This window comes from Syngnathoides biaculeatus, chromosome 10, assembly GCF_019802595.1.
Source record: "Syngnathoides biaculeatus isolate LvHL_M chromosome 10, ASM1980259v1, whole genome shotgun sequence".
NCBI lineage: Eukaryota > Metazoa > Chordata > Actinopteri > Syngnathiformes > Syngnathidae > Syngnathoides > Syngnathoides biaculeatus.
In genome coordinates this window covers 10,999,930-11,017,141 of record NC_084649.1, presented here as the reverse complement: position 1 = coordinate 11,017,141, position 17,212 = coordinate 10,999,930, and the positions used below count along the sequence as shown (strand labels likewise).

At 41.1% G+C, this 17,212-nt stretch overlaps 1 protein-coding gene and 1 long non-coding RNA gene across 7 annotated transcripts in view; one reads left to right on the top strand and one right to left on the bottom strand.

The window, feature by feature from the left end:
• The window catches only part of kif21b (kinesin family member 21B), a 93,085-nt gene that overhangs the window by 74,935 nt on the left and 938 nt on the right, over positions 1-17,212 (bottom strand). For 3 of the 5 annotated variants that reach the window (XR_009796846.1, XM_061832771.1, XM_061832774.1), the window contains exon 1: positions 5,524-5,940. Coding sequence is in view for 4 of the 5 variants with exons in the window: in XM_061832771.1 (XP_061688755.1) it covers positions 5,524-5,564 (41 nt within the window). In the remaining variant the exon portion in view is untranslated. Of the gene's footprint in view, positions 1-5,523; positions 5,941-6,174; positions 6,296-17,212 lie in introns of those variants that run through there. The other 2 variants (XM_061832772.1, XM_061832773.1) reach the window with 2 other exon arrangements.
• Positions 8,680-13,068, top strand: LOC133507450 (uncharacterized). 2 transcript variants are annotated; one of them, XR_009796816.1, is made up of 4 exons: positions 8,680-9,716; positions 10,477-11,911; positions 12,082-12,222; positions 12,304-13,068. It is a non-coding gene; the product is annotated as an uncharacterized LOC133507450 (long non-coding RNA). The 2 variants fall into 2 exon arrangements; XR_009796815.1 differs by having other exon boundaries at positions 8,680-11,911.

Sequence of the window (17,212 nt, the reverse complement as noted above, 5' to 3'; positions counted from 1 at the left end):
TCAGAAATGTTTTCACAAGAATCGAGTAGGACTTTTTACAGCACATGCAATGCAGTTCATAATTAGTTTGAAGTACTTTTTTACTTATCGAAGTTAAGGAGAATTGCATTTCATTCTAACTGGTTTAACATTACAGGAGGAAGCAGGACTAACCGTTGCTGTGGATTGCATAGTTGTCCAAGAGGATTGTGCATTTGCACTGAACTTGTGTGACGAAAAAGCTGTTGCAAGTTTATTGATGATTGTACTGGCTACCTTTTAGAACAATTTTCTACTATATTCACATTGTTCAGTGAAATGTTTCCAGTTGAAAAAAGCCCCCCAGTTTTCTTGGCCCACGGTAAATCTGCAGTAAGATGACCATATGAGGGACATAAATGTCGAGAGAGAGTGCAAGAAATATCTTCTTGGCTTGAATACATTGCAGTGCTGCCCTGTGACCTCCGTGAACATCAAGCAGATACAGTACAAGCACCTTGAAAGCAACAACAGTTCTTTCCACCGATGCCAAAGCTCTTTTAAACGGCAGGCCCCTGGGGAGACGGAGCCTGTGTGGCAAAAATACTCATAGGAAACAGGCGAGACTGGTAGCCTACACAGGACACACATTAAGCAACAAAACTTTTTAAGCTCCCATTTAAAGCCTTCGTGCGTCAGATGGGAGAGGCCACACTTTTGTCCTACAGTTCATTGCTTTGATGATCTGAGATTAAATTCTCTTTAGAAACAGTCTCAGATTCAAAAACTTCATTTTTCATCGTATTTCAACCAAAAACTGAATCACTATTTCTACCTTCATCCACTATGCTTTTTTTTTTTTTAATTTTGAAAAAATAAAGTCAGATGTTTCGTGAACATGATGCAACAAGGGACGCATTATTTCGTTTGCTGAGTTGATGCTCTTATATTCTCGCGCCTCGCTGTCGTCGTCAGGAACACATGAGAGAAACTTGACAATTCCTCGGGTCACATACATCTTAAATTAGATAAAGAAAGGATCCTTGAGGAAAAGACTGTTAAGGTGAGAACATCTACAAGGCATCACAAGGTCAAAGACCACAACGGCGCTAAACAGATTGGTCTTTCTGTCTATTTATGGTCGACAGAACACACTGACTTAGCAGTTTGGCGAGAGTGACTTGCCACTCTGAGACAACTACATGGCAGAGTTGCCGTGAAAGAGAGAATAGGATTACTCAGGAAGAGATCGACACACATAAGGAAATGGACAACGGCTTTTTTCGTGTTACAGACACTAAATTGCTGACATTTACAAGAGCGCAGTCACGCTAGTGGTAGGCACTCGTGTTAAGACTTGAATTTGGGGCTGACGTGTGAAGGGCACACTGGAGGTGAACTTACTGGGGTCTCACATTGGGTGGGCAAACGTCAAATTAATATTGTCTCCTGAAGGCTCCGGAAAGTGAGGGTATAAGGCTTTATGAACAAGAACATTTTTAACTGGAAATTGATGAAAACAATGCCATTCTGGCTGTTTGAACACAACAATGGGGTTTGGGTCTCATGATATGTTTTGAGTGCTGGAGCCTATCCGAGATGTTAATGGGTAGGAGGCGTGGTACACCCTGAACTAGTTGCCAGTCAATCGCAGGGCACATCGAGACAAACGTTTGCACTCATAATCGCACTAGGGGCAGTTTAGAGTTTCCAATTAATGTTGCATGTTTTTAGGATGTGGGAGGAAACCGGAGTGCCCGGAGAAAACTCACCCAGGCACGGGGAGAACATACAAACTCCACACAGGCGGGGGCCAGGATTGAACCCGGGATCTCAGAACCCTAAGGCCCATGCTTTCCAGCTGAGCCACCATGCCGCCCCATATCATTATCATTTATTCTTATTTAAAGATTCAATTCGGAGTGTAAGATGCTACATATTGTTTGTTAAAAAGTAGTGAAATAAAAACAAAAGTTTTTCCCAAACATGAAGAATAGTTTTGATAATTAATGACAATTACAATAGTGATCAAAATAATTTTATTATTTTGGTCATAATCATGCCGTATGAGAGATATTTTGAAAGAAATGTTTGAAATAATACTGGGATTAATATTTGTGGTACATTACCAATTTCAACTATTATTATAGGAAATCGGGCAGTACAGGGAACGACTGCTTAGAGTTTATACCTGACAGTTCTGAGGACCAAGGTCCAAATCCTGGCCCTGCCTGCGTGGAGTTTGCATGTTCTCCCCGTGTCTTTGTGGGATTTCTCCAGGCACTCTGGTTTCCTCCCACATCCCAAAAACATGCATGGTAGGTTGATTGAAGAACCTAAATTGCCCATAGGTGTGAACGTGAGTGTGAATGCCTGTTTGTTTCTATGTGCCTTGCGATTGACTGGCAACCAGTTCAAGGTGTACCCCACATCCTGGCCAATGATAGCTGGGATAGGCTCCAGCACTCCCACCAACCCTGTGAGGATAAGCAGGTCAGAAAATAGATGGATGGATCAATTATAGGCAATTATGTTTAAAAAAATGTTGGGGGTCTCCTTTAATCTCATTTTTTCGCTGTTCCCTACAGCTCTCGATCCCAATTTCCTAGATAGCGGGGGTTTACTTTTGTTTTGTTCTTGAAGATACAATTCAGTCTCTTCAATGCAAAAAAAAAAATAAAAATACTGTAGCTCAATTATACTCATCACTACTATGTATGTTTATTTACTTCAGCACTAATGTAGCCCCCTGAGTCGCACAAGTAGCTATAGTTCTAACGTCACATAGAAGCAGATGAAAGGTATTCAAAAGAATGTTTTGTCTCGGAAACAAGCAGTTGCCTACAGGTCTAGCATGCATTTTGACGAAGGTTCAGTCATTCAGTCCATTTTCATTTAGTAGTAAGTTGTATTCAATTCATTGTGTGTGTGTGCACATTTGTATGCATGTACTGTATGTGTAACTGTGGCTCCATCCATTCTCCAAGCAGCCACATTTGAATGCAGGATTGTAGGTCATGTCAGCAGTCATTGTTTAGGGAAGCCAGCGCAGACATTCAGGAAATGGATGCTGGCAACTCAGACTGGGTCGGCCCTTGCGCCGACCTCCCCGTCCTCCACCTTGTATGCTCACTCACGCACATTTCAGGCAGCCTGGCCTCAGGGCACCACAACATGGGACCAATTAAAAAACGCACACCCCCTTCTTATCGCCGGCCAGTTTTCTTAAGATAAAGCCTGTGAGGTCAGTGGGAAAGCTGGTGGTGTACAGAAGGAAGTTATCTTTCTTCGCATGCTCGTATGAGTGCTTTTCATTTCCTGTCGAATCTACTTATGGTGACACTTGGAAAAAAAAAAACATAAATACAAACACATGACTGAGAGAAGCAGTGCCAGGTAGCCCATAGACTGTTTAATTATAACATCAAAATTTTGCTACTAGTTTTGAGAGTGTCTGTGACTTCAATTACTCTATGTTCTATCATTGTAATAAACAGTAATACTAATGGACAGCAAAAAAATTAGCAATTATTATATTGTACGCCCTTGCATATGAGCAAGGACAGCCAGAGTAGCTGATGCATTTTCAAACGTGTAATAAATGGGACAAAGAGCAGACAAGAAGAAAGTAACCACAGCTCAGCTACCAAGTCTACAGCTGATCATAGATAAGTAACGTCGCAGTCCCCCTGAGATGATGATCCATGCAGAGGGAGGCGTCCGATGGCCACGGCCAAGGGGCTGGACGGATGCTCATGACAGACGGCAACCACGGGAAAACGTTTTGCCACATTCATTCAACACATCGTTGCAGCTGATTTACAATAGCTACCAGCTAGCAGATAGCATATAGCTGGTAGCCGGCATTACAAATTTTACCGTACTGGAGACCATTGCATTTGGCCGCAGTACAACAAGGGTTCCTGGTTAAATTAAGCCATTATAAACTATAAAGAAAAAAATTTCTGGAGGGAGAAGTTGCAGCCAAAATGCATCAGCGTACTCTTTCTGCTGTTTTGTCAAGAACCCTAACTGACAAAAACTCCAACCAGGAGGTCTGGAATCAAATCAAATTTTTCATTTCTTGTCTAATGGCATGACTTTTATTCGGGATGGTACAAGTAGTTAGTTTAATTCTGATTCAGAGGGCATTCAATACAGTACATTAAATGTGAAGGTAGGGGTTAGGGTTTTTAAGTGCAAAACCAGGCAGTATTTGTTTTTTTTAATAAATTATACTATTTGTCATCATCAAAAGCATGAAGCAAAAATTATTATGGTGTTTATTGGGTGCTGCAACGAATGCAATCAATCAATCAATCAATAAAGAAAACTGATTTCAGTCAATTGCATTACAAGTTTGGTCACAAAGCAAATTAATTTGTAAGTATACAAGTAATAAATAAAGATAGCACTCTATTCTAAATTCAAATCATTGGTCCACCATCATCCAAAACGTATTTTGTTTGCCCTTGTATATTCACAGATTGGTTATTTATAAACAAAATTAAACTGCATGCCAATTAATGACAGCTGTCACCTTCACACAAAGCTTTCACAAGCGCTTCCTTGCTTCAATCAATAACTTCAGTTGAGCAGCGGCCACCAGCTGGCTCAGACTCTCCACCTTTTTTGTTTTACTTTTTTTTTGTCAACACCAACCCCTTTCTCGCTTCCTGTTACTCGCCGTGAGCAAGCGCAAAAAAGAGATACACTCAGCTGTAAATGCAAAAGTGACTTAAAAGCTGGCCCGAGGGAGATGGGAGCCATAAGGAGTGTGGTCCACCATAAAAGGGTCTGCAACCCCCTTCTAAGTTCAATGAATGAGTACCTCTTAGAGTGGGGGTCTCAAGGGCGGCCTTGAACAAAATGTAGGTAGGCTGTAGGGTAGCCGCATCACATGAGTAATGAGTATCTGTACAAACTGTCATTCTTTTCATGGAAGAAGACGAAAGTTATATCAAAAGTCCACCACATGCACACGCTTAATTGAGGGGGGGCCTGCTAATATTTCCTCATGTGAATACAAAAGCTGTTACGCTGTCCAAGCCTTGAGGTTCATTTTCAACAAAGGCTTCGGAGCTGCGGCTTCATCCTTAAGTGGGGGTTATAGAACAAGCTCCAGTAAACCATTATAATGCCAAAATATCTTCATGCTTTTGATGAAAATAGTACAAATGGTTTTGGAAAGGAGAGCTCATCCCCTTCTTCCAACACCTGGGTGGTAGCCCTTGTCTCGTCAGGCCCATACTGAATGGAAGTACTATAGTCTACACAACCTGCACACATGCTGTGGAGGACAGCATGGAAATGCAGACAGGGGCAGTGTGCATGTGGCACACGCATTAACACTTTACCAATACTGTGCATGCACGATCATAAAGGCAGCTAATTTTGCAGTATCAATCACCATAAAATAGACAATCAGTGTGAAGACTGGAAATGTGCATTGCGTGGTGCTTCAGACCGATGCCCTGGAGCCACAGACACAATGTGGTCTGCAGATCTCCACAGACAAATCCACTTCATTAAATGGACACCTACACGGAGACGGTGGGGGCTTACCTCAGAGCAACCTTCACGCAGCAGTCACCCAGACTCGCCATTGTCTAGTCCCAGGTCCCACGCGGCTGGTGTGGAAGATATCAGCTCTGTGTTTGGATTCAGTGCGCAGCCTCGGTGCTCTTTAGCGGCATGAAGGAGCGACGAGGAGGCGGTTCTCGTCGTCTCAGGTCAGCGGGAGTTGCCGTCAAGAGCTGGCCGTGACCAGCTGCCTCTTGCGAACTCCTGTCTGTTTCTCCTCGGCGGTGACGCTCATCTTCTGCAAGCCGCCTGTGCCCGTCACATGGCAGACGAACCTATTTTATGTGGAAGCAATGTTAAGTCTCAGTGAGTCCCGGTGGCTTCATGTTGTCTGAAGCGCATGTGAGCGCCCCTGAACGCAGCAACGCTCCTTAGAGACCGACGCGGTGCGCCGATTGAGAAGCCACTACATAAACTCGACTGGAGAATGCTGCCTTCTAAACTATCGGAATTTTAAGCTTCACTCGTAACGCATCTGACCATCGTTTCATACCATCTCACAACACCAGTTTAGCTATGAGGGATGATTCTCATAATATACGATTTATGCACAAAACATTGTACACGTACAAAATACAAGCATAACACAAATAACACGGAGTAAGGAACAGCCTAAATATTAAAACTACTTACCTGTGTGACTAGTGAGGATCATGCATAGCAAGAAAGGTGGTTTATCGGCATTCCATTGTCTATCATATAATGGCATTAAAAACGTGCAAACTACAGCTTTTTCCAAACAATGTGGTGTATAGTGTCTTTGAACGCATCAAGATTGAGGCCACGCCTACACTATAAAATGTCTCTGGCTGCTGGCGGGAACATCAGAGGGAGTTTTGTTTCAATGCCTGCAAACACGCAACATTGTAAAACAGCGCTTCTATGACGCTTTAAAGCAAGCCAGATGAAGGGTCCAAACTCAAGGCAGACGTTGTTGGGATCTCGCTTGTTATGATCTTTTTATAATATGGAGTGAATTTGATCTGAAGAGCAGAAGAGTAGAAGGGAAGTTACACTCAACTCACTTCCTACTCCTGCTGAGTCAACACTTCACAGGAGGAAGTCCTTTCTGTTTAGTTCTTTGTATTTCTATTTCTATTTCACTCCAGGCGTCTTGAAGTTTCAGAGTTAATGTTGAAGTTTAAATTTGTTTTTAATGCTCCCTAATCAAATGTAAATAATTGATGACAGGTGGGATAAGCACCAGCATTCCTCCCACTCTTGTGAGGATAAGCGACTCAGATGATGGATGGATGGATAGTTCCATGTAGAACATTTTAAGGGACCAAGAGGATAAGAGTTAATAACTAATGGGCCCTCATGAAATACTATTTGGGTGTTTATGTAAGCTTCTCAACTGAACGGGGAGCATGGGTGAGTCTCTGCCTTGCTCAGTGGTACATTTACAGTATGGTATGGTACTATTTTATTGTCAATCCTCAATATAAAGTTTGTGTAACAGAGAGAGGGGCAAAATTACTTTTCCAGGAATGCATTACTAACAAATACCATACAAAAATGAAACAGACACAAAGAAGATAATGAAACATTCCATCATACATGCACTTTCTAGTTGTAACCAGTTCCAGATGAACAAAGGAGGGTAGTAACATGTTACATTTACTCCGTTACGTTTACAGAAGTAATATTTTGGATTAATTCTACTTAGAGTAGTTTGAATGCACCATTCTACTGTATTTACTTTTACTTGAGTATTTATGTTAAGAGACCATCATGCCCTTCGTGACTTTTATTTACCATTATTGCAAGCGCAGTCTATTTGTAGACTTCACCTTTGATTTCCACCCAGGGCGCCATTACACCAATGGAACGTGATCAGTAAAGTTACTGCCCCCGCTACCCGACCTCGGATAAGCAGAAGAAAATGGATGGATGGTGTCATCTGACTCCAATTCACAAATCAGATGGCACAAGGCAGTCACATGATCGCACAAAAAGCCTTCGCATGCCAATCCATGACTCATTTTGAGGGGGGAAAAAAGTGGTTACTTTACGAACTCTGATAAACGACATCTTTTTGTCCCATATGATTGTTATGGGGGGCACGGTGGGACAGCTGGAAAGCGTAGGCCTCACAGTTCTGAGGTACCGGGTTCAATCCCAGACCTGCCTGTGTGGAGTTTGCATGTTCTCCCCCCATGTCTCTCTGGGCACTCCAGTATCCTCCCACATTCCAAAAACATGCAACATTAATTGGACACTCTAAATTGCCCTTAGGTGTAATTGTGAGTGCGGCTGTTTGTCTCGATGTACCCTGTGATTGGCTGGCATCTAGTTCAGTGTGTACCCCGCCTAGTGGTCGTTGACAGATGGTAGAGGCTCCAGCACTCCCTGCGACCCCTGTGAGGATAAGCGGCGAAGAAAATAGATGGACGGATGATTGTTATGATGTAGTCTAACGATGCCCAAATGTTGATATTTCAGCCCACTTCTAACTTCAGTAAGTAGGTTTTAAGGTTTCTATTGTTGTTTTGGCAGTGCATATAGAAACTACCCCATTTTGTGGTCATATATAACTGTAAAACATGCATTTTAGAGGTACGCGCGGACACACACACACACACACACAATAAGTCTGATCAGCAAATTCCTTCATTCAGTCATTTAAGTGAATAAAGCAAATAATGTGTCATTGGGGCCCAATGGATGTGTTGTTGATTTTAGGCACTTAAAAATTGGTGGCAAGTGTGTGTGGACTCCCATATTTTATTAATTCTTATTTTATTTAACATTAAGCCTGATTATTAAAAAAAAAGTAGTTATTCACCAGTTACTATTGACTTTTTTTTTTTTACTGAATATGTTCTTACTCAAATATTTGGAGGAGTATCATTTTCTTTTTTATTGAGTTTTGTTAATCTTCCATCCATCCATTATCTGAGCTGCTTATCCTCACCTGGGTCATGGGCGGGCTGGAGCCAATCCCGGCTATCTAAGGGCAGGAGGCAGGGTACACACTGAACTGGTTGCCAGCCAACCGCAGGGCACATGGAGACAGACAACAGTCGCACTCATAATCACACCTAGGGGCAATTCAGTGTTTCCAATTAATGTTGCATGTTTTTGGAATGTGGGGGAAACCAGAGTGGCCGGAGAAAACCCACGCGGGCACGGGGAGAACATGCAAAATCCACACAGGGGGGGCCTTGATTTAAACCTCGGTCCTCAGAACTGTGAGACTAATGCTCTAACCTGTCGCCCACGATGCGATTGTGCGATTGTGTTATTCTAAAGTAAAAAATATTCTTGAGTAAATTTTTGTCTACTCTACCCACCTGTGCTGATAAAAGGGGATTCAGCATCAATGATTGAAATTACAGCATTAAAGTATAAATAAACATTGCTGTTACTTTTTTCAGTAAGGCATAATCCAATTAATTTTTCAATCATGAAAACAGTGTTACCATTACAGCTACGAAATCTGTTGCTTTGGTCTGAGTATTACAAATTGTTTTCATTGGACTGGCAAGGCAGTTATTTTTTACTTCTTTTTTAAAATCTAATGGGACGGGCACATTTTAATTTATTAGACTTACAGTACAAAGAGTTGAAAGTACATGAAGAGAATGTAGAATATGTAATTATTTTCCTCGGACATTCATTACTTTAACAAAAGAGTAAATAAATACTTTTGGGGGAAAGTATTTGGTAACATATCATGCCAGGTTGGCACCTAGTCTATACTGTAGTTAGTTGTAATACCACCCCATTCTGCTTTTGTCCATAAAGAGGAGACTTGAGCATTTTCTTGTTTTTACATCCTAATATTATTGGTGGCTTACATATTTTATACTTGACAATTACGAATGTTAAAATTCTGTGTAAAGCTTTAAAAACAATCAAGGTTTTATGGTTGCCACTGTTGAGAGTCACTGTTTGACCTTGAATCATCCATCCATCCAGCGTTTGTTCATTCATTCATTCATTCAATCATCCATCCATCCACCCATCCACCCCAGCATTAACTACTCTACAGTAGAAGCTGGCATGCTTGAGGAGCTTATGATTTGGTGTGTGCTGTACGGTGGTCCAGGTGCTGTATTGGATTCTGCGCAAGATTAACATTCAGTTCTGAGGATAAAGCTTCAATCCTCCTAGATCTGCTGCTGGAACTGGTCGGGCTTGCACAACAGCCACAGCACACACACACACAAGTGAGGGGAGTGCACACACCAACCGACAATTTGTTTACAGTATCTTTGTGTTCAGTCAACTTTACAAAACACATAACACAGTTACATAACGATGTCGCTCCGTTTGATCACTCTTCGCTCTTGGGCATTTTTCCAAATGTACCAAATCCCTACTCTGAATGCCACCTCCTCAGAAAAGCACATTTCATAACAGTGTGGGTTGCAAAATCCTCAAGACATTTGAGTTCTGTAATTGCCACAATGTGCTGCCTAATCCTTATTTCCCGGGAGTTCGTGATATAGTCAATATACGCAGTACTGCAGAAACGCCAACACGTGTGTTGCCTCCAGGTGACGTCGGTAACATCATTCCTTTGCCGTTTACATTTATAGGTACTTCCTCCAGCTATAGACATGAGAAGACAATCGTCTTAAAAGCTTTTAATAATGTTCAGTTGATTGACATTGTCAGAGGAATATTTGTTCCATAATGTTTGGTATTATGGTTTGTAGTTGTATAGAAAACCATGGGGCTACCTGTAGATTGGCAGACTGAGATGGTGGTCCCACATTTCAAGAAGGTGGGCCAAAATTAATGTTACAACCCTGGGGAGATTGTAGTCCTGGGTGGGTTCTAATATAAAATATTAACCCCCCTTGGTTTCAATGAAGGTTGGACTGGATCAATGAATAGGCTATCTACTGTATTTTACAATGTCAATCATAGTTGATTGAGTGTTGAATATAAGCATTGAACGTTTTTTTCTCCTCCCCTTTATAGGTCGACTCGGGGGAAAAAAAGGCCACAAGCGAGAGAGATGGAAGATTGAGACTGCACCCTAATAAATTCCCCCATCTTTATTCTTTGATGTCTCCATAATCCCTCACATGCATTTTCTATATTTGGCATTGAAGCCGCTAAAGCTAATCTCTCAGACTTTCCACCGGAACAAAACTGCCTGAATTGGTGCTCATCTGACTCAAATAAGTGGCCAAGTGAGCGCCTCGGCTGATGAATCGAGAGCAGTTGTTTCACTTTCCTCTGATTCCCTCGGGGGCAAACGTGGCCGGGTTTAATGAGAGTGTGTGTGCAAGTTTGATGGTGTGTAACAGAGGAGCCGCTTATGTGTTTTAGATTTATGCACGAGTGTCTCAGCTGGCAGAAAGAACGGCAGGTCCTCATCGGCCACATCTTGGCAGAGTCAGAGCTTTGTGCAATCCCTGCATGCAAATGATATACCATCACTCCCAAATTTCACAGAACACCTCATGAGGTGCAAATGCACAGGCCAATTAGGTCCAACACAAAAATAGTATCATATCCATCCAACCATTTTCTTTGCCACTTTGCCTCATTTGGGTCACAGGTGTGGTGGAGCCTTTGGGCAAAAGGTAGCATATGCCTAGGATTGATAGACAAATCAAATCGTTCATTTACATTCACAACTATGGACAAATTCGAGTCCTCAATGTATCTAATACAGAAACGTGGGAGGAAGTCGGAATACACAGAAACCTTTTTCAACCCCAAAAAGCAGCTGCAAATGGAAAAGATTAGTTTTCATCGTTCATTGATGACCGCCATAAGCCGCTTGGATGCTTCCCACAATGTTGGATGCCCACGACCACCCCCTGTCCGGCTTTACTGCTACATCATGCCACTTCAGCATAACCAAACCAAAAATCTGTTTGCTCACCCACCCTCGGATGTACTCTGAGTTATCTGCACTGAACGGACACGATCCAACTCCCCGTAGGGCATGAGCCGACCCACACTTTGCTCCATTTCTGCCCGGGCTCGAATGCTTCCTGCTGGGTCACAAATGGGTGGCGGCTGCTTCAAAGGCTGGAGGGCAGATAGAAATGGCTGCAGTGGCCTCGGGATTATCACTCATTGTCTGATTTACTCCCCCATTACAAGAATTGCGTGCATATATGCGGGTGTTCAGAGTACAGTATAAAGTCAACAAAGACTAGTTGTTCCCTGATGATTTGCTACAAACTCTTGGCAAGTCCCTGTCACTCTTCTTCACAAAAGACTAATGGAATCCATTGTCACGACACAGACGAGGAGGCCGAAAGCCCCTCCAGCTTGTACGACAAGCTTGTACTGCATTGATCTTCCATTTTCTGTACCTTTAATCCTCACTAGGGTCCCATTTTACTTTGAGCAAGAAGCCGAGTACACCCTGGATTGGTCGCCAGTCAATCACAGGGTACGTATAGGCAAATGACCATTCGCACAATGGACATCAGTAATGCTAATACAATCTTTAAAGACTTGGTGGCTTGTTGTTGAAAATTGCACGATTTATGGGTTTACCTGATGGAATTTTGTGCTAGAAACCTGATACCTCATCCACGGTCCTGTCTTGTTTCTCTCAAGGGAATTCTGTGCCTCATTTCTATGGAAACGGTCTCTAAAGCAGCCATGCAAGAGGAGACGCTGAGCTGGTGGAAAAGCCTTTTTTGTGTTGACACACCAGATTGGTCTCAAGGGGATAGAAAGAGCTGGGAGGCTCGAAAAGTTTGTAAACTCGGCGCGACTTCTTCTGTATCTGCATACCTTTACGAATTTATGTAACTGTGAATATTCTCATTCATCCAGGTCCTTTCATTCTCGGGCCACTGTATAGATCGCAAATGGATGGTTCTGGTTGTGTTAGAAGAGCTTTCACCTCTCAAGAGCTAGATCACAAGAACTTGGATTAAAGTGTTTAAACTATTAAGGAAGTCTATAGTTCATACACACTGGTCCAATAAAATTAAACAGGTCAATAGGTTTTATAATTGATATTTTGTTTATCTGCAAAACATTTGTCTTAACTTGCTATAACTGTTTTGTCACAATACAAACAAGTGATTAATTACTCTTTTCCCCTGTGGATTGCGTTAAAAATAAAGATACCTAAACCTTCAAAACAAGACATTGCTGGATGCTGGTGACATGACAAAATTATTCACCCTTTGGTGAGGCCTGAAAAGTGTAGTGGGAGGCTATCTGAAGGCAAGTTGACTATGCAGTTCCACCCCCCCCCCACATTCTTCAAATGTAAAATTAAATGAACCGTGGGCTATCCAAACTTCAAAACAACTAGTTGCTTGCTCACTATTAACTCTGACATGTAATGGAAACAGATTAATGATTAAAAACATGGGGAGGTGGACGAGGATGTGTGCCTGGGAAGTGAGTTTCTTCACATTAAGATTTAACACAGTTGACTTTGCGTATATCCATCATCCATCCATTTTCCAATCTGTTTATCCTCATGAGGGTCGCGGGAGAGCTGGAGCCTATCCCAACTGTCAACACGCAGGAGGCAGGGTTCACCCGAAACTGGTTGCCCGCCAATCGCAGGGCACATGGAGACAAACAGCCGCACTCACAATCACACGTAGGGGCAATTTAGAGTGTCCAATTAATCTTGCATGTGTTTGGGATGTGGGATGAAACCCAAACAAGCCAAGAAAGAGTAAATAATGCTTGTTTTATGTGACTGAACTTAAATATTTGTGTGGTTATCAATATGACCATAAGGGTGATTAAATACTGTGATTCTGATATATTCCTTGTTTTCCTTAGTCAAACATGACAAAATTTTGCTTTTGAGTTTTAGCGCACAAATTATATTTTGTTGTTTTTTTTCCAACGCAAACATAACAAAAACCTCTTGAGACACTTATATCAAACAAACATACAATTACCGGGAGAAGAGGATTATTGTATCAGATGAGATTTTAAAATAGGCCCCTGGAATGAGCTGGCAGGCTTTACGATTGCTGTTGTTTGTAACAGGCTCAGCGAGCTGTGGCTCGAAAGATTGGCTCTTTTTCAAGGCTGGAATCTGAAAAGGGACGACATCATATGTTTTGTAAGCATTTGAAGCGATGCCATGATATCTTTGCCTTTAAATGATTGTGAACGTGTTGTGTGATGTCACTGCTAGTGGTTGAAAATTTCATTGAGGGTCACAGGTGTCATCCCTATTACACGAGATGTGTATCGAAGGATTTGTTCTGTTTCAAGGGATGGTATTTAATTGCAAAAATATTTTTACCCCAAATCTGCCTCAATCTGTTATCACTGTTATCAATCTGCCAGCACAGGGATGACATCCATCCATTTTCTGAGCCACTTTTCCTCACAAGGGAGTGGTAGAGCCGACATCATGGCATTAAAATTGATCTTTTCTCGTAAGTGAAGCAATGCCATGTAATGTTTGCCTTTATGTAATCGTGAATATGTTGAGTGATGTCGCTTCTAGTGGATTAAACAAAATCATGTGCATAGGTATAATTTTTCTGCTTTATTACACAAGATGGTCATATTTGCGTGTTTTTTTTTAAATGATCAATTTGATGTATGAAAGTCAAAAGAAAAAGGGGAGCCTTTGTTATTTTCAGTTTTAAGATGGAATAGTCACAATGGTGTGTGAATGTATGTGCAGTAGGTTCCCATGCCCCCAATTCTAAATCTAGCAAGAAGTTGTTTACAAACTATTCTTGTAGAATTGTCCAAAATGTCTTGATAAAGCGAAACAGTTCAAAGTTATGATAGCTCCTTGGAGTGCATTTATGCAAAGTGTTGACCGATGTTCTCATACATGAATGTTGACGTTCACGAATAACCACAATGCCGGTCTTCATTTAGAAATCCACATTCTTTTAGAAATACTTCTGTGGCTTATTCCAACTGGATGATGATCATCAACTCATTCACTGTGGTTTTGAAACATTTTCTATACTTGCTCCTCCTCTGTGGTCTTGAGGAATCTTCCATATTCAAGTCCCGACATGAGAACAGTAGTACAAGTTCATGTACAGTGAAGAAAATAAGTATTTGAAAACCCTGCTATATTGCAAGTTCTCCCACTTAGAAATCATAGAAGGGTCTGAAATTTTCATCGTAGGTGCATGTCCACTGTGAGAGACATAATCTAAAAAGAAAAATCCAGAAATCACAACGTATGATTTTTTTTAACGATTTATTTGTGTGATACAGCTGCAAATAAGTATTTGAACTCCTGAGAAAACCAATGTTAATATTTAGTACAGTAGTCTTTGTTTGCAATTACAGAGGTCAAACGTTTCCTGTAGTTGTTCACCAGGTTTGCACACACTGCAGGAGGGATTTTGGCCCACTCCTCCACACAGATCTTCTCTAGATCAGATAGGTTTGTGTGCTGTCGTTGAAAAACGCGGAGTTTCAGCTCCCTCCAAAGATTTTCTATTGGGTTTAGGTCTGGAGACTTGCTAGGCCACGCTAAAAAAAAAATTATAATTGTTATTTCTGCATTTTTCTTTTTAGAAGCGTCAGTGGATACGCACCCTACGATGAAAATTTCAGACCCCTCCATGATTTCTAAGTGGAAGAACTTGCAATATAGCAGGTTGTTCAAATACTTATTTTCTTCACTGTATCCTTCTTCAGTGAACATAAACGGGTATGTTTACAATGTTGGTCTTTATAGAATTTGTATTCAATTTGTTTTATATTATTATTCAAGGTTTCTATTGCTTTTAAGGGCCAATATATTTGACTTGAGTCACTGATGGTGTAGTGGTACACACGCATGACTTTGGTGTGGGCAGAGTGGGATCAATTCCCACTCGGTGATGGTATTGATACTTGCTCTGTGACTGACTGGCAACCAGTTCAGGGTAAACCCCGCCTCCTGCCCGTGGACAGCTGGGATAGGCTCCAGCTCTCCCCGCGACCCTCGTGAGGATTACGCGGTTAAGAAAATGGATGGATATATTTGACTTTTGCGTAGAGGAAGCTCAGCATGAACAACTGCAACATAAAAGCACAACTAAGCAAAGAAATGTTCAAATCCCAAGCTTGTTTCCATTTGTAAACAACTCAGACACACACACACACACACACGTACACAACCACAAAGCTCCTACTCCATTATGTACAAGTAAATTGGATTGCTGCACCAGAAAAATGAAAAAAAAAAAAAAAAACTTGATTATCAATAGCCTCAACCTCACACTGGTGGGGAGCATCGCTTAATAATTCTGAGTGCATTGACTCGTCAGTGCTCACACTCGCGTACACAAGTGCCCTGTTCAGAGCTTTACATTAATTTTACACACCTTCACTGAAAGATCAAGTGGAGTCAACTTTTACAGTAAATATTAGGTGTCAATTCCCAGGGGAAACATCACCCTCACATAACATATTACTCATCCATCCGTGAAGTTCATTGTATAGGAGCATTGGCAGATTAAGTTTTGGGGGTTGCCTGGAGGTCCAATATATCATTATAATACATGGAGGGGGGGGGGGGGGCAGTGATAACATGTTTCCATTATGCTCAACAACGGGTGAAATACAGAAAACTAGAAAAGCAGTTTCATTTAAGATTAACGGGGATTTCACCCCAGGACTCCCGTGACCCTTCAGAGGATAAGCGGCTCAGATAATGGATGGATAGCTACTGTTAACTGTCTGCTAATGCACTGTAAAGATGTGATTTTCACTGTAAATTCTAAAATATATCTTAATAAATGTTGTTAAAAACGTATGGTTAAAAATCATATATACTGTTCGGTTTTTAAAATCTTGTAAATTATAATTCATAAATTGCAATTGTCAAGTAAAGAGCATTCAAATTGAGATTCTGAATCTGATATAGATTCAGATTCTGATTCTGAAACCGCTGCAGCAGTCCAGAGCTCTGTACTCCCACCTAGTGTTCATCAAGTCAAAATATACAGTATTCATTTGAATGGCATGAGAACAATATGAAAGGAAATGATGAATTAAAAACAAAACGAAAATGTTAGAAACGCTGGTGCATCATGAAAGGTGTTCCTAATATTTTACCCAAAAGAGAATAAGATGAGAACCTTATTGACCAAATTAAATGGAAAAATTAATAATAATAATAATAATGTACCTATAGTACATGTAATCAAACAATCATTTCCCTAATATTCTGGTTGACTTATTTAGATACACGAGTGGTACATATATCACCAAATGGAAGAAAATATAGTGAAACATAATTTCACTTAATAGGTGTGAAAATTATTTCCTAAAAAAAAAGTTGCTTTGCTCTATTCATGCCTGAGACATAGCGTGACAAGCAGAACAATGACATGCTTTTGCACTTCCAAGTTTCATTTTAAACTTTTTATCCAATTGTTGCCATTCTTATAATGTAACAGAGTACTTCTTAAAATGTGGTACCAGTACTACAGGTGGTATCCGGGGTCCTTCTAAAATGTTTTAACTGTGCATAAATGATGTTCTCGTGACTTAAACATTATATTTCAGTACTTTGTTTGCCAGTGGTAAGTTTACCTTTCGATTGAGTCCCAAACTGAAGGTTGTGGGTTTGACCCTCAGGCGTCCTTGAGCAAGATGCTCAAGCCCAGGTTGCTCCTGCATCATCAGTACGTGAATGAAGAGACAGCCTTAAAGTACTTGAAGGTAGAAAATCACTTTAAAAGTGAAAGCCCATTCACTATTTGGATTTGATCTTTTACAACATTGTTTTTAGGTC